The 21,548-nt window shown below is 41.5% G+C and overlaps 1 protein-coding gene across 1 annotated transcript; it reads right to left on the bottom strand.

Moving 5' to 3' along the window:
- Window positions 1–10,860: 10,860 nt before the first annotated feature.
- Window positions 10,861–16,458, bottom strand: LOC109827549 (aldehyde oxidase GLOX1-like). The gene is made up of 2 exons (XM_020394554.1): window positions 16,306–16,458; window positions 10,861–12,184 (listed from the first exon to the last, which is right to left on the bottom strand). The coding sequence occupies exons 1-2, from the start codon at window positions 16,456–16,458 to the stop codon at window positions 10,901–10,903; spliced, it is 1,437 nt and encodes a 478-aa protein (XP_020250143.1). The 3' UTR covers window positions 10,861–10,900.
- Between the last annotated feature and the right edge of the window lie 5,090 nt (window positions 16,459–21,548).

The following is a 21,548-nucleotide window of genomic DNA, read 5'->3' as shown; positions in this document are numbered from 1 at the left end:
GCCTAGCAGTAATCTCAGATACCCTCTGCACCCATGGTGACCGAAGAGACGTTGCAGGCTTCACCATCCTCTTTTCTTTCCCCCTTCCCGCATGTCCCTTATTTTTGGTCACATGAACTTTCTTACCTTTATGTTCATCTACTGCAGCAGCATCTTCAGCTTGTTTATCAGTTCTTCCTACAGAGTCATCAATGATCTCAAATTCACAAGCTCTAGCAATCTGAACAACATCAACCATTTCCACTGTCTCAGTCTGAGTATCCCATGTCAGCCCAAGAGAAAAACTAGGTTCTTCAGTCTGTGGGGTACCAGATTCGCTGAGCTTGCGCCTCACTGGTTGTCAACCTTACCCATGCTAACAGACTCTATAATCTTATCAACCTCTTGAATAAAATTTGGGGAGACTTTTGTATGTGGTAACTCAGCTGATATTGGATCAACAGCAGGGGAACCATGCATATCTCTACTTACCTTGGTGTTCACATTAGGGGTATCATCAACAATGTTTCCCCCAGCTGTTTCATTGTCACACGTACTTCCACGATGTCCACACCCCTGTACAAGAACATTTGAAACTCTCTATTGAATTTGAAAGAGCTCGTTGTCATTAGGGAACAGCTTTCTCATTGTCTGACACTCAGCATCATATCTATCTTTTGCATATTCCAACTCCGCAGCTCTCCGTTGCACCCTCTCAATATAATCCTGCAGTTTGAATATCACATACATTTGTCACCATAAATTATTAACATGGCGAGAGACTAGATTCGATAGATTGAGATTACATTCAATGTATTTGAATCGAGATTCAAATTACTGAATCCAGAGTCGACTAAAGTAAATCCAGTTTCACTTTAGTGAATCGAGATTAAGTAGCAGTGAATCCAGATTCACTTCAGTAAATCGAGATTGAGTATCATTGAATCCAGATTCACTTAAGTGATTTGGAATTCAGTTTAACTTAATCGATAACCACTGATCTAAAAGAGATTCAGTATTAGTAAAACGATTCATTGAACTGAATCGACATTCAGTTTAAGTGAATCTCGATTCACTCCTACTAAATCGAGATTAAATTGAATAAACAAAGTCTTGCAACTTAATTTGCTAACCTTTCGAATTGTCTCAACACTTTTAGGCGAGTTTCCAGTACCACTCTGCATTCGAGATGAAGGTGCAAGTTCAACCCTCTCTGTAAATGCACCTTTGCCAAATTAATTTATACTTATTTCCTCTGCCTGTCTTTCCTTCAAGGCCAAGTCAGTCCAGCCTAAAAATGTAGGGGTTGTTCTCTCAACCAACCTCCTCCCTTTGAACAGAACCTGATCGGCATAGAACAGCTAGAAAGACGGAGATAAGAAATAAAGCACACCAATTAGTAATCATTAAGTAAAACTACTTTAACTAGAGTAATGTAAAAATAAATCAATATTATACAAGTGACTTACAATAAAAATGCAAGAGGACCAGTGTAGAATTGTTTTGTCGGGACTACCTTCCACTTGTGTTGTCTTTCTATCATTGAGTCAAGCAAGAAAGAACACCGATTGTATTCAGAGCACTGATCAACATTGTCACCAAGAACTAGAATTTGTTGGTTGACATACGGATTGTTAAGCGATTGGATCATGCTATTGTGGAAGAGAACCAAGAAATTCAGTTTAAAAAACAGGTTAATATCAGAACTCTGCTTCAGTTTCTCAGACACAGCCCCTGGAGTAATTTTTCCAACCAACACTGTCTGTGAATTGAGCCCTCCATTCATCCACCAATGCTGACTTCCCAATACTGAAGGCTGATATACGCTTCCTACCCAGAGGTAATCCCATCACTTGATGTACATCTTCCTCTGTGATACTGATTGATTCTTTGGGAAGATTAAGCGCAACAGCCTCACTATCAAAGGACTGCAGAATCTGGTACCCTAACATATTTGGTAGTTCCTTTAATCCAAATTGTAAAAGGCCTCCAAGTCCAGCTAGTCTCACCCATTCTTTTTGGGACTCAGAGTTCCTTTAATCCAAATTGTAAAAGGCCTCCAAGTCCAGCTAGTCTCACCCATTCTTTTTGGGACTCAGAGAGTGACAAGACCATATCACTAGTCTCACCCATTCTTTTTGGGACTCAGAGAGTGACAAGACCATATCAGAGAATATCTTTGGAGAGAATCGTATCCTAGTCAACTCCTTAGGTTCAGACTTCACATTTTCTTTTTTCTCAACCTTCTTCTGTGAAAAAAATAATATAATTAGATCAAATTATCCATCAGATAATACACAAAAAAATTAAAGATGTTTAGTACACCAACCTTTTTCATCCTCTTCCTTCCTTTTGTGATCTGTTCACTGTCTTGATCCCTCCTACGTTTTGATGTATCCTCACCGGTAGGATTATTTGGGGGGTTGATGAAGTCCTCGTCACTACTGGGCACATTCACAGTGTGTGGTGTCCTCTGTTTCCTGTCCGATTTCTTTTTATCTGGCAATTGGACTTGAAGAGGTATAGGTGTAAATACCTCAACAATCTCAACACATGTTGTTTGTTTGTCCCTTGAGCTAGATCGTAGACCTGATAAACCCATGACAATTCATTTTTTAATGAGACCAGCCTTTGAATAATGCATGGTAAGCATGAAGGTGGAATCACATTATTGAATCAAGATATTATAATCTGAATCGCGATTCACTCCAGTGAATAGCGATTCGCTGAAATGAATCTCGTTGTAGTGAATCTCGATTCACTCCAGTGAATCGAGACTCAACAAAATGTATTGAGATTCAGCAAAGTGAATCCAGATTCAACAAAATGTATCGAGATTCAGCAAAGTGAATCCAGATTCAATGATATGAAACCAACTCCATCCCATACCATACATTGTTTCAGTGGCTCGTCCCTCAACACAACAAGGAAAAACTGATCATCGCTACAGTTTCATTTCACTGTTAGTATACATAAAGCATATAATTTTTCCATCCTATATACACGGCCTCGGATCATATTTAGTAAAGTTTCCATCCTATATACTCGGCCTCAGATCATATTTGAGTTTCATTTCACTGTTAGTATACATAAAGCATATAATTTTTCCATCCTATATACACAGCCTCGGATCATATTTGGTAAAGTTTCCATCCTATATACTTGGCCTCAGATCATATTTGGTATTTTTTACAAACAAACAAACAAAAAATCTGATAAAGTTAAAGTTTAAAGAACAATCATTTTTCCACAACTGGCCAGAAAATCCAATATATGAATCTCGATTCACTATGAAGAATCTGGATTCACATTAGTGAATCGAGATTCACTATGTTTGAGTGAATACAAATTCACTCCACTAAATCTCGATTCACTCCAGTGAATCGCGATTCACTCCAGTGAATCGAGATTCAACTACAGTGCATATTGCAAAATCCAGACAACCAAAATTAATCGCTACCCATTTAGAACAAATGAAAACATCTTACAATATTAAAAAAAACGCATCTCAAGTTCAAAATGTAGGGTCCACCCCCACATTCCAGAAGCAGGATTATGGCGCATACCTTCACACAGGTCCTGCATGGAAAATCCCTTCAACCAAGCTGCCTTCGAAGCGGGTGCAGAGAACAACTCCTTTGTGACAAGGAATCAACAGCTCCAAGATCAGAGTTGAGATCCAAAGTATTCCGAAAATTCGTCCCAGTCAACCGCGAACTTTCGAAAACTTTGGAGGGGGTTCTGTAGGCTGTCTAAAAATCACAATAGATAGTTGATCCCCCATCAAACACCGATGATGGAAGTTACAATCTGACGACTTCCAGAAGGCTACAATTTGAGGACTTTCACGTAGAAGGTTACAATCTGACGACCTTCACAACAACTAATGAAAGCCCCCAATTCAACAGCCTTCACAATCAACATCGGGAGTTACAATCTGACGACTCTTATATTTTCAAGGAGCCAAGACGAAGATTACAAGATATCTCTCAAACCGTAAGGAATTTGGCGAAACGGAGGAAGCGAACCGAAGCCTTCGGCTCGGTTCGGATGGCCCCGTCTCGTCGAGATAGCCGATTTTCATATGTAATTCGTCCAATTCCGACGTACGGTTTGAAAGTTATGACCTGTTCTTCGTAGCAAGTAATGTTCTGAAGACCGTCTGCAAGACTGGACTTCGTCAGAACATTGGACTTAGCCTGAAGCTCGCCAAGCCCGCCTAAGTTTCGCCTCTGCATTACAGAGTCAAAACGCCCAAGCTTAACTCTGCGTTTTCAACATCAAAACGCAGAGTTAATCTCTAAAATAGCACAACTGTGCGTTTTCAGCCGTTAACAGGCTCAACTCTGCGTTTTCAACATCTAAACGCAGAGTTAATCTCTAAAACAGCACAACTGTGCGTTTTCAGCCTTTAAACAGGCACAACTCTGCGTTTTCAGCCTAAAACGCAGAGTTCATCTCTAAAACAGCACAAACTGTGCGTTTTTAGCCTGTAAAACGCAGAGTTCATCTCTAAAATAGCACAACTGTGCGTTTTCAGCATTTAAACAGGCACAACTCTGCGTTTTCAGCCTAAAACGCAGAGTTCATCTCTAAAACAGCACAAACTGTGCGTTTTCAGCCTTTAAACAGGTCAACTGTGCGTTTTCAGGCCAACTGTGCGTTTATGGGCTCAACTGTGCGTTTTTAGCCTGAAACAGGCCAACTGTGCGTTTATGGCCCAACTGTGCGTTTACAGCACGAATTGTGCGTTTTCAGGCCAAGTGTGCGTTTATGGGCTCAACTGTGCGTTTTCAGCCTTTAAACGGCCCAACTGTGCGTTTACAGCACGAATTGTGCGTTTTCAGCCTAAGACATCCTAACTCTGCGTCTCAGAGTTCATCACGCTGCGCGGCCAGTGCGTTCAGCCACCAGAATAGGCCCAACTCTTTCGAGTACAAACCAGAATAGGAAGTCGGTTTGCAAATTGTGTCGACAGGTTTGTACTAGGGTAGACTGTGTCATACCTGTCGTAGAGTTGGGCCTATTCTGGTTTGTACTCGAAAGAGTTGGGCCTATTCTGGTGGCTGAACGCACTGGCCGCGTAGCGTGATGAACTCTGAGACGCAGAGTTAGGATGTCTTAGGCTGAAAACGCACAATTCGTGCTGTAAACGCACAGTTGGGCCGTTTAAAGGCTGAAAACGCACAGTTGAGCCCATAAACGCACAGTTGGCCTGAAAACGCACAATTCGTGCTGTAAACGCACAGTTGGGCCATAAACGCACAGTTGGCTTGTTTCAGGCTAAAAACGCACAGTTGAGCCCATAAACGCACAGTTGGCCTGAAAACGCACAGTTGATCTGTTTAAAGGCTGAAAACGCACAGTTTGTGCTGTTTTAGAGATGAACTCTGCGTTTTAGGCTGAAAACGCAGAGTTGTGCCTGTTTAAAGGCTGAAAACGCACAGTTGTGCTATTTTAGAGATGAACTCTGCGTTTTAGGCTGAAAACGCAGAGTTGTGCCTGTTTAAAGGCTGAAAACGCACAGGTCGTGCTGTTTTAGAGATGAACTCTGCGTTTTAGGCTGAAAACGCAGAGTTGGACCTGTTTAAAGGTTGAAAACGCACAGTTGGGCCGTTTTAGAGGTGAACTCTGCGTTTTAGGCTGAAAACGCAGAGTTGAGCCTGTTTTAGGCTGAAAACGCAGAGTTGGACCTGTTTAAAGGTTGAAAACGCACAGTTGGGCCGTTTTAGAGGTGAACTCTGCGTTTTAGGCTGAAAACGCAGAGTTGGGCCGTAACTCTGCGTTTTGATGTTAGATCACAAGGATAACCTCTGCGTTTTGAGGTTATAACGATGNAGGCTAAGTCTGATGTTCTGACGAAGTCCAGTCTTGCAGACGGACTTCAGAACATAACTTGCTGCGAAGAACATGTCATAACTTTCAAACCGTAAGTCGGAATTGGACGAATTATATATGAAAATCAGCTATCTTGACGAGACGGGGCCATCCGAACTGAGCCGGAGGCTTCGGTTCACTTCCTCCGTTTGGCCAAATTCCTTACGGTTTGAGAGATATCTGCATTCTAATATGAAGAGAAAGTCATTTTGTAGTCTCTTTTGCTAGAGCTTTGCACAGATCGTCCTCTTGTAATCTTCGTCTTGGCTCCTTGAGAATATGAGAGTCGTCAGATTGTAACTCCCGATGTTGATTGTGAAGGCTGTTGAATTGGGGCTTTCATTAGTTGTTGTGAAGGTCGTCAGATTGTAACCTTCTACGTGAAAGTCCTCAAATTGTAACTTATATTAGGATAGGTGATCTTGTACGAGCCTGGCAGATACCAATTACGGTGGGGTTTGACCTCCTCTGAGGATGAAGACAATTGTTGTTTAATGACTAGTGATAACGAACACTACACGTATAAATCTTAATAAATATCATTGTCTTTTAGTTTATTTTTATTGATATATCTTAATTCGAAATAGTTTATATTTATATAAAAAAATCAGTAATCCTTGTATTTTGGTACACTTCTCCTGGTAAAACCCAAATATCTATTACTTTAGATGTGCAACGATGATTCATAAATCTGTTGCTAGATACCGTTTCCACTGAATTAGTATTTTCTTCTTTTCTTCCTTTGTCTCACTAATCTTATTGTTTTTTTTTTTTTTTTTTTTTTTTTTTTTTTTTTTTTTTTTTTTTTTTTTTTTTTTTTTTTTCTGGACGAGAATTACTAACTTAGCTAATCTCTCATTTAGGATAGATTAACTATGGTATAGTATGCAATTTTACAGCATGTGACGTTTAACGCAATAAGTTTTAAACCCTTTTTGATTGCTTAATCCATTGTAAATATATATTTAGATAACTCTCTAAATAACACATTTTAATTTTGGCGCCATATATAGTGGATAAAAGTTTTTACAAAGCCCCTAAAAATTGCCATATCCATGTTTTCTAAGACATGGCGGACGTGTTTATACCCTCCACTACTCTCTCCTTCACTTTCATTTTCAAGTAACAAAATTGTCAACCCTCCTCCTTCCCCTCACTCTGTTTGGCCTCCTTGTTTGTGGGGAAAAATTTAAAAAAAATTAGAAACATAAACGAATTTGTATAATCTCCTAACTGACTGCAAAATAAATTAAATACAATCTCTCTCTAACTGCTTAGAAAAAAAATTATAATCTTCTTATAGACGTTTTCCTGATCTTACAAAAGAGCAGAAGCAGATCAACGAGATCTTTCCCTTTGTTAAACTGGTGTTTCTTGGAGTGAGGAGGCTTGCACCTTGTATTGTTGTTGAGATCCGAGCACGTCACTTCGTAGCGATACTTGTCTCCTCTTTCTTGACTTTTCGTCTGCAAGAAGAACTGCAGCAATTTTAACTCAAATGAGCGAAACCTTGTCGAACAATTTTGACCTCTAACCGACGGTAGAAAGAACTTGCAAGGCAAGTTTTGGAACTCTAACGACTTAAGAACTCTGATGAAAGAGTTAATTTTCCAAAAGATATTCAATCCTTTAATTGAAATAGGCTAAACACCCACTTTACCCACGTCCCCTCCACACCTATACAAACCACAACACAAAGCTCTCCAAAGCTTAACAAAATTGCCTTAATCAAGTCAACAAGTTAACCCTTTTTCAGCTATTAAACACAGCTATTTATAGGTTTAAGCGTTAAACTGCCCATTAAATCATTCCATTAATGGTCTTGAATACCCCCATTACCGCTGCAAAAAAGTTTTGAACCGTTCAAACGTGTATTGAATCAGTCAAGACGCGGCGTTCAAAACGAGTTTTCCGTTCTTGAACGACCCTCGTGTTAGCTTATGAAATTGCGCGAATATGACTTGGCGGTCTGGCATGATACACAGAGTGACCTCCGTGTTTTCAATAGAACTGACGGTGACCTTGTATTTGACTTTGAAGAATTGTCAATTAATCTCTTTCTTCGAGTGTTCAGGCATCGTCATCTTATAATCCTTACATTGACTCTTTCAAATGTAGAGCGTCAATTTGTAAAACCTCGTATGTTGTGCTGAAGTCCGTCAAATTGTCGCTACTGAGATGTCAAAAATTTTCTATAATCCTAACCAATACACTCACAGAGAGAAAGAACAACGTCATCATCTAGTCAGACCTAAGGCAAAAGAGTAAAGAAAAATTAGAAAACGCCAAGAGCAAGACTGAGCTGTTCACAGTCCTGTGAGACAGTCTTACGTCTCCACAAAAACAATCTACGAGCATCTCCAAGTTTCTCTGACGGATAATTTGTGAGTTATTGCCCAAAGTGGGGACCACAAGTAAGCTCCTAATAAACGGTAACCTTGAATAGAAATAATTTATGATATATGGAACCAATAAATTACAAATTATAAGAAAAATATCCCACTACCACGAAATTTGGATCCATATTCAACCAGCCCCACACATCCCTCACCCCCGTCCTTTAGCCCGAGACAGTTGACACCTGTCCTCTGCCCAACACGGCGACAGTACCACGCTCTATCACCCTATATCTGTCTCCCCAAAGAAACACAATGTCAGTCTATTACGACCTCGTCTTTACGGTGATGGCTTCACATGTCTAGTATCCCACACTACACACTTTGTGCCCGGTTACCAAGGTAGGGTATTGGAGAGCCCAGCGCTCAAACTCCCTAACACCAACTGCATTTGGCTCCTCTCTCACACCTCCTCGCCCCTGTCTACACCAACCTAGTACTCTACTCTCCTCCTCATCACTTTTCAAGATTTCAAGAGCCTTTCGTGTTCCTTGAGTTCCAAGCTTTGACTGTTCTTAGGTAAGAGATTTATCTTACTTCGCTCAAGATACATTACTTCAGTTCTTGTTTCGAGACGTTCACCATAGATACCATCGGTCGAAGAGATCTATTCACTTTACCGTTTCTTCTTATCGAGCTGAGATGGTGCTTCTGGCTGGTCAAGGGATAATGCTTGCTTGGCATAGGCAAATGCCCAAGCAAGTACGAAGCTACATGTACGCGATTTCTGTGTTATGTTTCTAAGGAATCAATTTTTGTTTCTGTGTAAGAAAAAAATACCGGTAAGACTCAGCATTGTTTCTATTGAACGCATTCTAATTACCAAGCAAATTGTTCCGAATGCCAGAATACGCCTTGTGCCATAGTTGGGAGACATCTAGTCCCACGCTTCGACGACTATAGTGTGTACCCTGTCTTATTCAAGTCGTTGATTAATCGGCCGAGTATGAGTTCGACGAAGCAGTCACAGGGAATATCTTTCCCTCTCTTCATCAAGTTCCCCTCCTCCACCGTAAGTACAAGAGGATCTCAGCTTCGAAAGAGCGTTTTTCAGTCTTCCATGCCGAATGAGCTCTTGTTGTACAACTCTCACCCCAACAGTGATGCGAGCTTCCCCTTGGCAATTGTTTTATTCGACAACAACAAGCTGGATACCTTCTCGCTACACTAATCGAAGCCCCTCCTCTTCCACAATTAAGAGTCATTCAACATTAATGAAGTTCGTCCAACTTTGACGAAGAGGCTCCTTCAGAGCACAACTCAGCGTCAGTCAGTCAACTTCGACAGCCTGCATAAGTTAGATGAGTTCGCTCTACGGGACTTGGAGCAGGAAGCGTCAAGAAACCAATACTTTAGACAACGTTATTGCTAACACTTCCTCCAAATCATCGACTGAAATGCTCTCATCAAAGACTGTGTCTCCAGATGGATGCATCTAGAGCGCGTGACGTGACGCACATGGTCGTGCCTTGCTGCCAAAGACAAGAATAAAGAGAAGGTCGGTCGGGGCGAGAGACCACCAAGTCCCACTAAAGTTTGTGGATTCCAAAGTCCAAGCTTGTGCCAAATCAGGCTCTGAGGCACGAAAACTAGCACTTTTGGCCGAAGACAGTGGAACTGATCTCCCCGAAAGCCTTTGGCTGAGAAGTTCCACTGTCTTGCCCAAAGTGGATGCTTCCGTGACCCTTTTCTCCTCCTTCCAGCTACCCGTTCCAGTCCATACCTCCACCGTTCTCCACCATGCCTTCAGTGAATCTTGGCACCTGACCCTATCTAAGTTTGAATTACTATGGTGATAGTCTTTGGTCCTCAGCTGAGATGATGCAAGACGGATGAAAAGGCGCTTGGGTCTGATGCATTTCAAACCAGAAGTCCTCAGTAGGGTCATACATGATTCCTATCAAACCAATCACTGCTCAAAGGTGTCCCGTTACCTCTAAAACTGGACACTTCAATGTATCTATTCGTGCGGCTATGCATAAGGAGGGCAAGGTCGTGCTAGGTTCTAAAAATATTGCGAGTAGCTATCCCTATCAAATATCAACGGATGAAAGTTATATTGATGCGTTTCAGAATGCAAGATGAGGGGACATCTACAAACATCTATAGTTTTTGGGTTGATGGACATGCTTGATAAATTCAACGTTTTGGTGAAAGTTTATCGAATGGTTAGAGATTGGCACAAAGAATATGATAGAAAAAATTTAAAGGTGATAATCAAATTCTCACATAGTGCGGATGGTACGTAGATGGTAGAATATACATACCGTTAACGAGATTGCTGGTCTAATTGTTGGTGATTTGAAAGGGAGGTCATTGTAGGACGTATAAAAGAGGGGCTAATTATTGTAACTCAAATTTATTGGCCATTGGCGTGGACTTCCTGTGGTTGGGAATGGGAATCCTCAATTATCAGCGATTACGATGGATCATTAGGCTTTTTCATGTGCTTGAGGTACCACAGCATTTTTAATTTCATATCCAGACATACTTTGCAGATTAATAAACTATAAATTAAGGATATTTTATTAATTTGTCGTGCTTCATATCCAGACATACTTTGCAGATTAATAAACTATAAATTAAGGATATTTTATTAATTGTCGTGCGCTACAAATCAAAGATGAAATGTTAAACCTACAATTTCCTCACTGTATATGAACCCATATACCTTCACTCGGGATCCCTTCATTAACAACAAAAACCATATAATACCCGGGGGGCGCCAGCGCACTAGTTAACGGCGCCGTCACTCCTATTTCATAGACCTTCGATCCCGATCCCGTTACTGTTACCGTAACATTCGTTGTTCTTAGAACCAGCAACCTCTGATTCATAGAGAATGAATGTGTAGTAAACGACGGTGCCAACATTGTCACCGTAATAACATCACTCAAAACCTTCATTGTAAACCTTAAACTAAACTTGTTATTGTAACTCAAATTTAATGGCGACATGGACGATAAAATCACCGGTCGATAACCCGAAACGCCAGAATCTAAGTACCCCGGGGAAAAAGACTCCAGGCTTAGCTCGGTCGGGTACCTAACCCCGGTGAAATTATAGTAAATGTGGGGATTGCTACCGCCGACAAGCACTCGACCGTCACGAAGCACGATCGCAGATGAATGATACAGCCTCGGAGTTCTCGACGACGATTGCACGTGAAATCGAGCTCCAGGCGAGGCGTCAGGGTTATAAATTACCGGCCTGAGCACTGGCTCACGTGCATTTTCCCATCCCGCAGTCCCTGCGCCTGCGCCGTTAATGATAAGCACTTGTCCATTCGGGAGCAGAAGCATGTCGCCCATCACTCTTGCCATGGGCATCGTCTCCGTCGACCACGATGGCGATTTGTCGGTGATTTTTATACGACCACAGGTATTTAACGCGCCAAAATAGGTTTTTTGGGTTTGGGCGTTGTTGAACGATCCTTTTGGGGCTCCTCCGCAGACTAAAACCTCTGCTTCGGATCCAGAAGGATTTAACGGCAGAAGAACAGATGAGCCCGAGCTCGGATAATTCCGAGGTTCACCATTAGTCAACACTGGATAGCTTCTCACCACCACATTCTTCTTGTAGTCAAGGAGAATCGCCCGGTTGTTTGAAAAAATGAAGAGATTTCCATCGACGTTTAGATGAACAAAAGGGTACAGATTGTTCTCCTCTTTATCGCGCGTTTTAACAAGGAGACGGAGGCTGATGGGCTTTGAACTAGTAAAATCGGACTTGGGATAGAATTCGTAATTGAACTGCCTTCGTCCACCGACAATGATCGCGCGGCCGTCAGGGAGAATTTGGTTAGTAGCGTACCAACGACGGACGGCGAGGCCTGGATTGATTTCATTCCAGTCACAGCGCCCGTTGTCACAGGGGATAAATTTTCGAACGGCACGCTTCGCCCCCGTCCCCGCATATCCCTCCACCTCCTCCTACTCACCAACTCCGCCCCTGCTCTCTCAGACCCCCCCCCGTCACCGCGCGCCAACACAAACACACGTGCAACATAAACCAAGTAATACGAATAAGAAAATAACATAGAGAACAATAAACCAACATAACTCACTACTACTAGACGACACAACAACCAAAAATAAGAAGACAAGAAAGAAACACGCTCTGCTCCACTCCGCTCTTATCCCGCTCCTCCAACTGGCCGACGCACCCCCTCCGCCCTCCGCGGCCGTCGCCGTCTCTCGCCCCTCGCGCCATCTATCCCCAGCCTCACGAGACCGGCCCACCGACCCTCGCTCAGCTGCCTTTTTCCCGAAATCCACTGATCCCGGTCAACCGAGAATACGCCCCCCCCCCCACCAACCCTCCCCACCTCCCTAGTCGCCACCCTCCCCCTCCGTCGTTGGGAGAGATTGCATGTGCATTGACAGGAGGATGACGCTGTGCTGGCTTGTAGGAAGATATGCCAGGGCCGCCGCCAGCGGTTGTGGCGAAGGAAGGGCAGAATGGGGAGAGGAGCGAGGAGTAGCAGGATGAAGGGAAAGTGTAGGGATTGGCTTCATTGTCTGTTCAGTACAGAACTTGTGACGAGAAAGGCCTTGGCTTATGATTGATTTATTAGGGATAGGTGATCTTGTACGAGCCTGGCAGATACCAATTACGGTGGGGTTTGCTCCTCTGAGGATGAAGAGATTGTTGTTTTAATGTTACTAGGTTTGATGAACGAACACTACACGTCATAAAATATTATCATTGTTCTTTTAAGTTTATTTTATTATTATTATATCTTAATTGCGAAATAGTTTATATTTATATAAAAAAAATGCAGTAATCCTTTGTGATTTTTACACTTTCCTGAGTAAAACCCCATAATATTATTACTTTAAGATGTGAAATGATCATAAATACTGTTGCTGATACCGTTCCATGAATTAGTATTTTTCTTCTTTTCTTCCTTTTGTCTCACGTAATCTTGTGGCACGAGAATACTAACTTAGCTAATCTCTCATTTATGATAGAGTTAACTAAGGTATAGTATGCATATTAAACCAAGCATGTGAACCTTAACCAATAATGTTTTAAACCTTGATTACTGTTAATCCAATTTGATAAATATATATTTTAGAACTCTCTAAATAACACATTTTAATATTTGGTCAGCCATTATAGTGGATAAAAGTTTTTACAAAAGCCCCTAAAAATTGCCATATTCCATGTTTTCTAAGCACATGGGTGAAGTGTATATACCCTCCACTACTCTCTCTCTTTCACTTTCATTTTCAAGTAACAAAATTGTCAAACCCTCCCTCCTTCCCCCCATCACCTCTGGTTTGGCCTCCTTGTTTGTGGGAAAAATTTAAAAAAGAAATAAAAATAAACGAATTTGTATTAATCTCCCTAACTGACTTAGAAAATAAATAAATACAATCTCTCTCTAACTGACTTAGAAAAAGAAATTATAATCTTCTTTATACGTTTCCTGATTTACAAAAGAGAGAAGGATCAACAGAGATCTTTCCCTTTGTTTAAAACTGGGTTTTCTTGGAGGTGAGGAGAGCTTGAACCTTGTATCTTGTTGACGATCCGAGCACGTCACTTCGTAGGATATTGTCTCTTCTTCTTGACTTTTACGTCTTGCAAGAAGAACTTGCAAGGCAAGTTTTGAACTCTAAATGAGTTTGATAACTTGTCGAACAAGTTTTGAACTCTAACCGAGTTAAGAAGAACTTGCAAGGCAAGTTTTGGAACTCTAAACGAGTTAAGAACTCTATGAAAGAGTTAATTTCAGAAAGGATATTCAATCCTTTTTAATTGAAATAGGCTAAACAGCCAATCTTAGAGTTCCTCAACCGAAATGGTTTAAAAGCCAAGCCAAAAAGCTCTCCAAAAGCCTTAACAAAATGCCTTAATCAAGCTCCAACCAAGTTAACCCTTTTTCAGCTATAAAAACACAGCTATTTATAGGGTTTAAGGGGTGTAACTGACCCATTAAATCATTCCATAATGGGGTTTTAATACCCCCATTACGTGCAAAAAGGTTTTGGAACCGTTCAAAACGTGTTTGAATCAGTCAAACGCGGTCAAACACGAGGTTTGCGTTCTTGAACGACCCTCGTGTTTAGCTTATGAAATGCGAATATGAGCTTGGCGTTTAGAGCATGATACACAGAGGTGAGCTCCGTGTTTGGAACTCAGAACGTGACGGTGGACCCTTGTATTTGGCTTTGAAGAGATTGTCAATTAATCTCTTTCTTCGAGTGTTGCAAGGATCGTCATCTTATAATCCTTACATTTGACTCTTTCAAATGTGAGAGTCGTCAATTTGTAACTCTCGTATGTTGTCGTGAAGTTCGTCAAATTGTAACTGTAGGTGTCAAAAATTTTCTATAGATCCTAAATACAACTCAAGACAGAGAGAAAATGAAGAACGTCATCATCTAAGTCAGGGACCTAAGGCAAAAGGAAGTAAAGAAAAATTAAAAACAACGCAAGAGAAGACTTGGAGCTGTCTCACAGTTGGTGAGACAGTCTTCACTGTCTCACCAATTACGAGGCATCTTCCCAAGTTTTCTGACGATTTTGTTGAGTTTTGCGAGGACCACGTAGCTCTATAGCTGCTTGAAAATGTTCATTAATGTTAATGGATGGTTACATTCTGAAAATATGCCCACTACCCACGAAATTGTGGCATTCAATGCAATTTAAGCTAGTGGACGATGGTTACAAAAAGCTAAAAACTACCTCATTTAGCCGAGACAGTGGACACTGTCTCGCCCAAAGGCGACAGTGGACACTGTCTCGCCCAAAGAAAACAATGGCCATCAGTTATTACGACTCCTATTTGACGGTTATGGCTTCCAATGACTATTAATACCCACCTACACACTTGTGCACGGTACCAAGGAAGGTATTGGAGAGCAGAGAGTAGAACAAAATTGGCATTTGGTGAACTTTGAGAGCAAAAAAGAGTTCCTCATCCACTTTCAAGCATTCTCAAGAGCCTTCTCGGTGGTTCCTTGAGTTCAAGCTTTGACTTGTTCTTAAGAAGAGTATTTATCTTACTTCGCTAAGATACTTACTTCAGTTCTTGTTTCTCGGTCAAAACATCAACTTTTAGTCTTCTTCGTATCCGACTTGGAGATGTTGCTTGGTGGTCAAGGGATAATGCATTCTTGGCATAGGCAAAGTTCCCAAGCAAGTAGAAGCTACTATGTAGGATTTTCTGTGTATGTTTCTAGGGAATCAATTTTTGTTTCTTTGTAAAGAAGAAAAAAATTACACGTGTAAGACTCATTCATTTGTTTCTATTGAACGATTTAATGGAAACAACAAAGAAATTTGTTCCCGAAGCGAATACGCTGGTGACCATAGTGGGAGACATCAGTCCCGATGTCGAGACTATAGTGTCGTAGCTGATCATTATTCAAGTCGTATTAATGGTCGAGTATGAGTTCGACGAAGCCAAGTTCAAGGAATATCTTTCCTCGTCTTCATCAAGGTTCCCCTCTCCCCGTAAGTACAAGAGGATCTCATCTTCGAAGAAGGTTTTTCAGTCTTCCATGCCAATGAAGACTCTGTGTAACAACTCTCACCCAACAGTTATCGAGGCTTCCCCTTGCAATGTTATTCCGACAACCAACAAAGCTGGATACTCTGCTCACAATGGGTCCTCCACAGTTAAGGAGTCATTCAACATTAATGCAAGTTCGTCAACTCTGACGAAGAGGGCTCGTCAGAGACAACTCTAGCGTCAGGCTCATCAATTTGCGAAGGCCTTGGCATAAGTAGATGGAGTTCGCTACTACGCGGACTTGGAGACAAGGAAGCGTCAAGCAACCAAATCACTTTAGCAACGTATTGCTAACACTTCCTCCAAGTCATCGACTGAAGAGTGGGTTCTCATCAAAAGGACTCGTTCTACCAAGATGGAGTGCATCTAGAAGCGTCGTGCACGTGCCGCACATGGTCGTGCCCTTGTGCCAAAAGATCAAGAATTAAAGAGGAAAGGGGTGGGCGGAGAACCACCAAAGTCCCACAAAGTTTGGATTCCAAAGTCCAAGCTTGTGCCAAATCAAGGCTCGAAGGCAGCGAAAACTACACTCTTTGGCCGAGACAGTGGCAACTGTCTCCCCCAAAGAGCCTTTGGCTGAGACAGTTCCCACTGTCTTGCCCAAAGGATAGCTTCCGTGACCACTTCTTCTCCTCCTTCAGCACCCGTTCCAGGTCCATCCTCCACGGTTGCTTCCACCATGCCTTCAGTGAAGCCTTGGGTCAGCCCTGACCTATCTAAGTTGAAAATTACTATGGTTGATAGTCTTGGTCCTCAGCATGAAGATTGATGCAAAGAACTGATGAAAGAGCGCTTGGGTCTGATGATCAAAACCCAAGAAGGTCCTCAGACTAGGGGTCATACATGGATTCCTATCAAACCAATCACTGCTCAAAGGTGTCCCGTTACCTCTAAACAAACTGGGACACTTCAATGTATCTATTCGTGCGCTATGCATAAGAGGGGCAAGGGGGTCTGTAGGCTTTCTAAAAATTATTGCAGATAGCTGATCCCTATCAAATATCAAGGATGAAAGTTATAATTTGATGGCTTTCAGAATGCTACAATTTAAAAACTTTCACGTAGATCGATAAAGGTTACAATCTGACAACCTTCATAACAACCGATGAAAGCTCTAATTCAACAGCCTTCACAATTAACATCGGGAGTTACAATCTGATGACTCTCAACAGCCTTCACAATTAACATCGGGAGTTACAATCTGATGACTCTCATATTTTCAAGGAGCCAAGACGAATGTTACAAGATGACGAAGTTACAATCTGATGACTCTCATATTTTCAAGGAGCCAAGACGAATGTTACAAGATGACGATCTTTGCACGCTCTAATAAAAGAGACTACAAATTAACGGTCTCTTCAAATCAAAACGTAAGTGGCCTCGTTCCAGAGTCAAAGTAATACAAACGCAACTCAAACCTGGCCGAAAACGTAGCTCACATTCAGTTCTAAACGCTATAAACGCGACTTAGATCTAGTTATCAATGCAGCTCATGTTCATCCTCAAACGCAGCCTCCAAACGCTACAGATGTAACTCAGATTTAGCTGCCAACGCAACTTTCAAGTGCTACCAAACACAGCTTCCAAGCTGCCAATGTAGCTTCCAATTGCTACCAAATGTAGCTTATAAGCTACCGATCCAGCATCCAAACTGCTGCAAATGTAGCTTCCATACGCTGCGTTCGAGCTTCTAAATTGCTACGTTTGAATGCAAAATTCATGCCAGAGCGTAATTCTTACTTTTGACTCATTTAAACATGAGCTGAACGGTTTCAAAACCATTTCTCACGATCTGAGGGGATCACAACTTCACTCAGGAGTGATTTAAGGGGTGGTTACATCCCATAAGCCCCACAAAGGAGCAATTTTAGGGGTGGTTACACCCCCTAATCGCCTATAAATAGCTGAAAGATCAGCTTAGTTCGGATCTTTTAGATCTTTTGGATCTTTGAGCATTTTCGGATCTAGCGATCAGCAAAGAGCTTGGAGCATTCATCAGCAACCGAGATCAATGAGTTTTGATACTTGGTTTATTAACCAAATTTTGGTTCTACAGAGTTTAAACTCACACAAAGTTCTTAAACTTGTTAAGAGTTATTTTTAAACTAGCCACGCAAGTTTTATCGAATTCAATCCAGCAAGGTGAAATGTCGGATCATCAACGGGAAGCAAACTCGATACGAATATCGAGGGAGGCATCTCATCGCTACCATGAAGAACCTAGTTTCAAATAAAGGGGAGGATTTATATTGATCCTCTTCTCTTTTGTAATCAGAAATTCAAATTGTAATCAGTAAGAGATCAAGAGAGTTGTAAACATTCTTTTTCTAAGCAGTTAGAGGGAATAAATCAATTTCAATTCTTTCAATTGTCTCTTACAAATTTTTCACCAAACAAAAGATGGCGACTCTACTGAGGAATGACTTCACTGATAAAAAAGTGGTGGTACAATCCAATGTCAACCTTGCTGGAAGAACGGTCGAAACTCTCATGGTAGAGTTTGATCAAGCCAAGTATGTGGAAGTTCTTTCCTTTGAATCCCTTAGCCCTAAGGCTACGTGTAAGATCCGCAAAGTCTCTAAAGAGATTAAAGCTCTAGTTGTGGCCGACTCATCAAAGAACTGTCTCCCCTAGGGGTTGCAATGTTCATACAATCCACTCTTTGAAGGAGAAGACTTAGCTTCGTCCAAACTCGTCCACCGAGTTGAAGGTTCTGCACCTACGCTAAAGCGATGGGTATTGGGTCACAAAAGGCCCATCGTGGTAACCAACTCTATCAACACCGACGACATCGTTGCAAAGGCCTTAAAACAGGTCAAGAAGAATACCGCTAGATGAAGGAGAAAATCCTAACGACGGACACAACTCCGAAAAAGCTGACCTTTCAATCAATACGAGCTTCGCGTTTGTGAGCTAAAACACAACTCTGATCTCTGTGTTTCTACTATAAAACATGAGGCACATGTTCATGATCCCAAACAAAAGCTTCGCATGAACCAAATTAAACGCAGCTCTCAAGTGCGTGTTATTCAAACAAAACGTAGCTCTCAGGAGTGCATTATTCAAGCAGAACGCAACACTCAGGGGTGCTTTATTCAGTCAAAACGTAACTCTTAGCAGTGCGTTCCAGAACCAAAAGGCAACTCTCAGGAGTGCGTTCCACAAACTGAACGCAACTCTCAGGTGTGTATTCCAGAACTAAAACGCAACTCTCAGGAATGCGTTCCACAAACTAAATGCAACCCTCAGGCATGCATTTCATATAAAAAATGCAGACTTCAAGACTGCGTTTCACCAGTAAAAAGTAAATTTCAATATTGCGTTCCACTAGCAAAATGCAGATCTTAGGACTGCATTTCACCAGCAAAACCTGGACCTCAGGCATGCGTTCGAGTAACGAAATCCAATACAGAAGTCCATGTTTTGAGGGGAGGATATAAGAAGTCCATGGATTTAAGGCATCTCATCCGGATCGATGTTCACCAAGAGCCAATCCTGTCCAATCATAGGCAGAGGATCCTAATTCAAACCTCACGATCAAAGAGTAATTCTTCTCGAGTCTTTGCAACAGATTTGAGAGTGTTCATATTAAGAGAAAGACCGATACAACAAGTCATTCATTTATTCCAATGTGAACGACTGATTCCTATAGTACTCTTAGGATGTCAATGCTGCTCATATGCGGTCAAACCATTGGTGTTCGACCAATTAACAAATGTTGCTTTCCCCAACCAATGATGACGTTCACATAGGAAGAAGAATTCAGAGGATGAATACCTTGGAGTTACTTCCAACATAATCGGTAGAGGGAAATCATCAATCCCTAGTTCTAATGAGTCAAAGACGAACTGGTCTCCAAACTTCAAAGAGATCCTGAATGAGTTTGAGGGAATCTACCAACATACCCAGACTCGAAGGGGAGTCATACCTCTTGTCGATTATCGAAGATTGGCTAGAGAATCTACTTTCAATGGTGAGCATTCAGCTATCATGAAATCTCAATCCTCTAGTTCTTTTACAGAACATGAGAGCTCTACTCTTATGAAAGGAAACCTCGAAGATCTGGCGAATAGAATTGATGAGCAGCGAGCCATGATTAAAGCATAGCAGGAGGCCATCGATGAACTCCGGATCCTTATGACTCAATTCGTCACAGACAGGGCCAAATCTCAGAAGACAGATTCGCCGCCAAGGTAAGAATCTTCCTGAAGAGGAAGAACGTCTTTATCCTGACCACTCACAAGCAAAGGGAAGAAAAAATTGATCGAGACTTCTGATCAAGAAACTCATCACATAGAATCCTCCTATGAAGATGGGAAAGAGATTAAGAACAAGTAGAATCTCTAGTCCACTAAAATAGGAGAATTAGAAGCCCGTCTCAATGCCATTGCTAACAGAAGTGAGCTCCAAGACGAGGGAGATGTTAGGCCCTATCCTGTCGAATGGGATGCAACCCCTTATCCTCCAAAGTTTGAGGTCCTGATGCTATAAACTTTTGATGGCACGGGATCACTTAATCAACATATCTATCATTTTAAGTCACAGACTGGGAATATGATATCAAACGATGCCATACTAGCTCGATTGTTTATTGGCACCCTCAAGAAAGTTACCTTTGAATGGTTCAGGAAATTGCCTGTCGAATGTATCCAAAAGTGGACGGATCTAGAGAGACTCTTCCTATCAAGATTCTTTGAAGAGGACACAAAAGTCTCCATGCATGCCCTTCTCTCCATTAAGCAGAAGAAGAGGGAGCCCGTCAAAGCCTTCGTCAAGAGGTTCTGAAGCATGGGTCTTCGATGTTCGTCAGCTATGATACAGTTTATCTTACTGCAGACCTATCAACACAACTTGTAGACCGACCTTCTAGCACAAATGAGGGTTGCAAAATACCGTTCCTAGAAACAATTAATCTCTTAAAGTGAACAGGCTCAAAAAATTATTGTCAGGGTCAAAGCTGAAGAACAAAATAAGTAAAATCAACCTGAGCAACGGGACCAAGCCTAATCTTCTTAATCAGAAGGGGAAGATACTACGATCATTGATGCTAATCCTCTTCACAGGATGGCGGGTCCACCAAACAATCAAGTTAAAATTATACCTCTAATAGTCCATTTCCCCCAAATTCCCTCACCAATCCTCTTCAGTAGGATGGAGGGTCCACCAAAACTATCACGTTAATAGTTACATCTGATAGTCAAACTCATCAGATAGTGACCAACTAGGCGATGTGCCCTGTCTACCCCTTTTTTTCCCCCTGCACTTGTTCAAGATTGAGAGTTGGTTTATTTGTGATCCACTAGATTATGAGTAATAAATTTTTTGAGTTGTCATGTTCAATAGAATACCTCTGTCAACCACAAAATCTACAAACATCGTCAAGTTAACATTACACTTCTGACTATTTATATCCCCACAGAGTATGAATTCAACTTGCATCACTCCTATTTTATCATGTTAACAATACACCTCTGACAATTAACTTATCAATTCTTGTCAATAAGAGTCCTCAAAATTACTCAAATCGTAATCATTCCCAACAAGACGCTAAGTCTTCAAATTTTTGTTCAAATCACAAGTATAAAATTCTGTCACATTAATATTATACCTTTGACAATCCACTTATCAATTCTATTTAATAGGATGATAAGTCCTCAAAGTTGCTCCGATCGTAACAAATTCCTGTTACGTTAATATCACACCTTTGACAATCAACTTATCAACTCTCTCCATTAGAGCGATAGGTTCTCAAAGTTACCCCGATCGTAACA

This window comes from Asparagus officinalis, unplaced genomic scaffold (genome assembly GCF_001876935.1).
Source record: "Asparagus officinalis unplaced genomic scaffold, Aspof.V1 AsparagusV1_Un288, whole genome shotgun sequence".
In the NCBI taxonomy this organism is placed as follows: Eukaryota; Viridiplantae; Streptophyta; class Magnoliopsida; order Asparagales; family Asparagaceae; genus Asparagus; species Asparagus officinalis.
The sequence above is the reverse complement of the archived record's forward strand: the minus strand, read 5'-3'. Positions and strand labels throughout refer to the sequence as shown.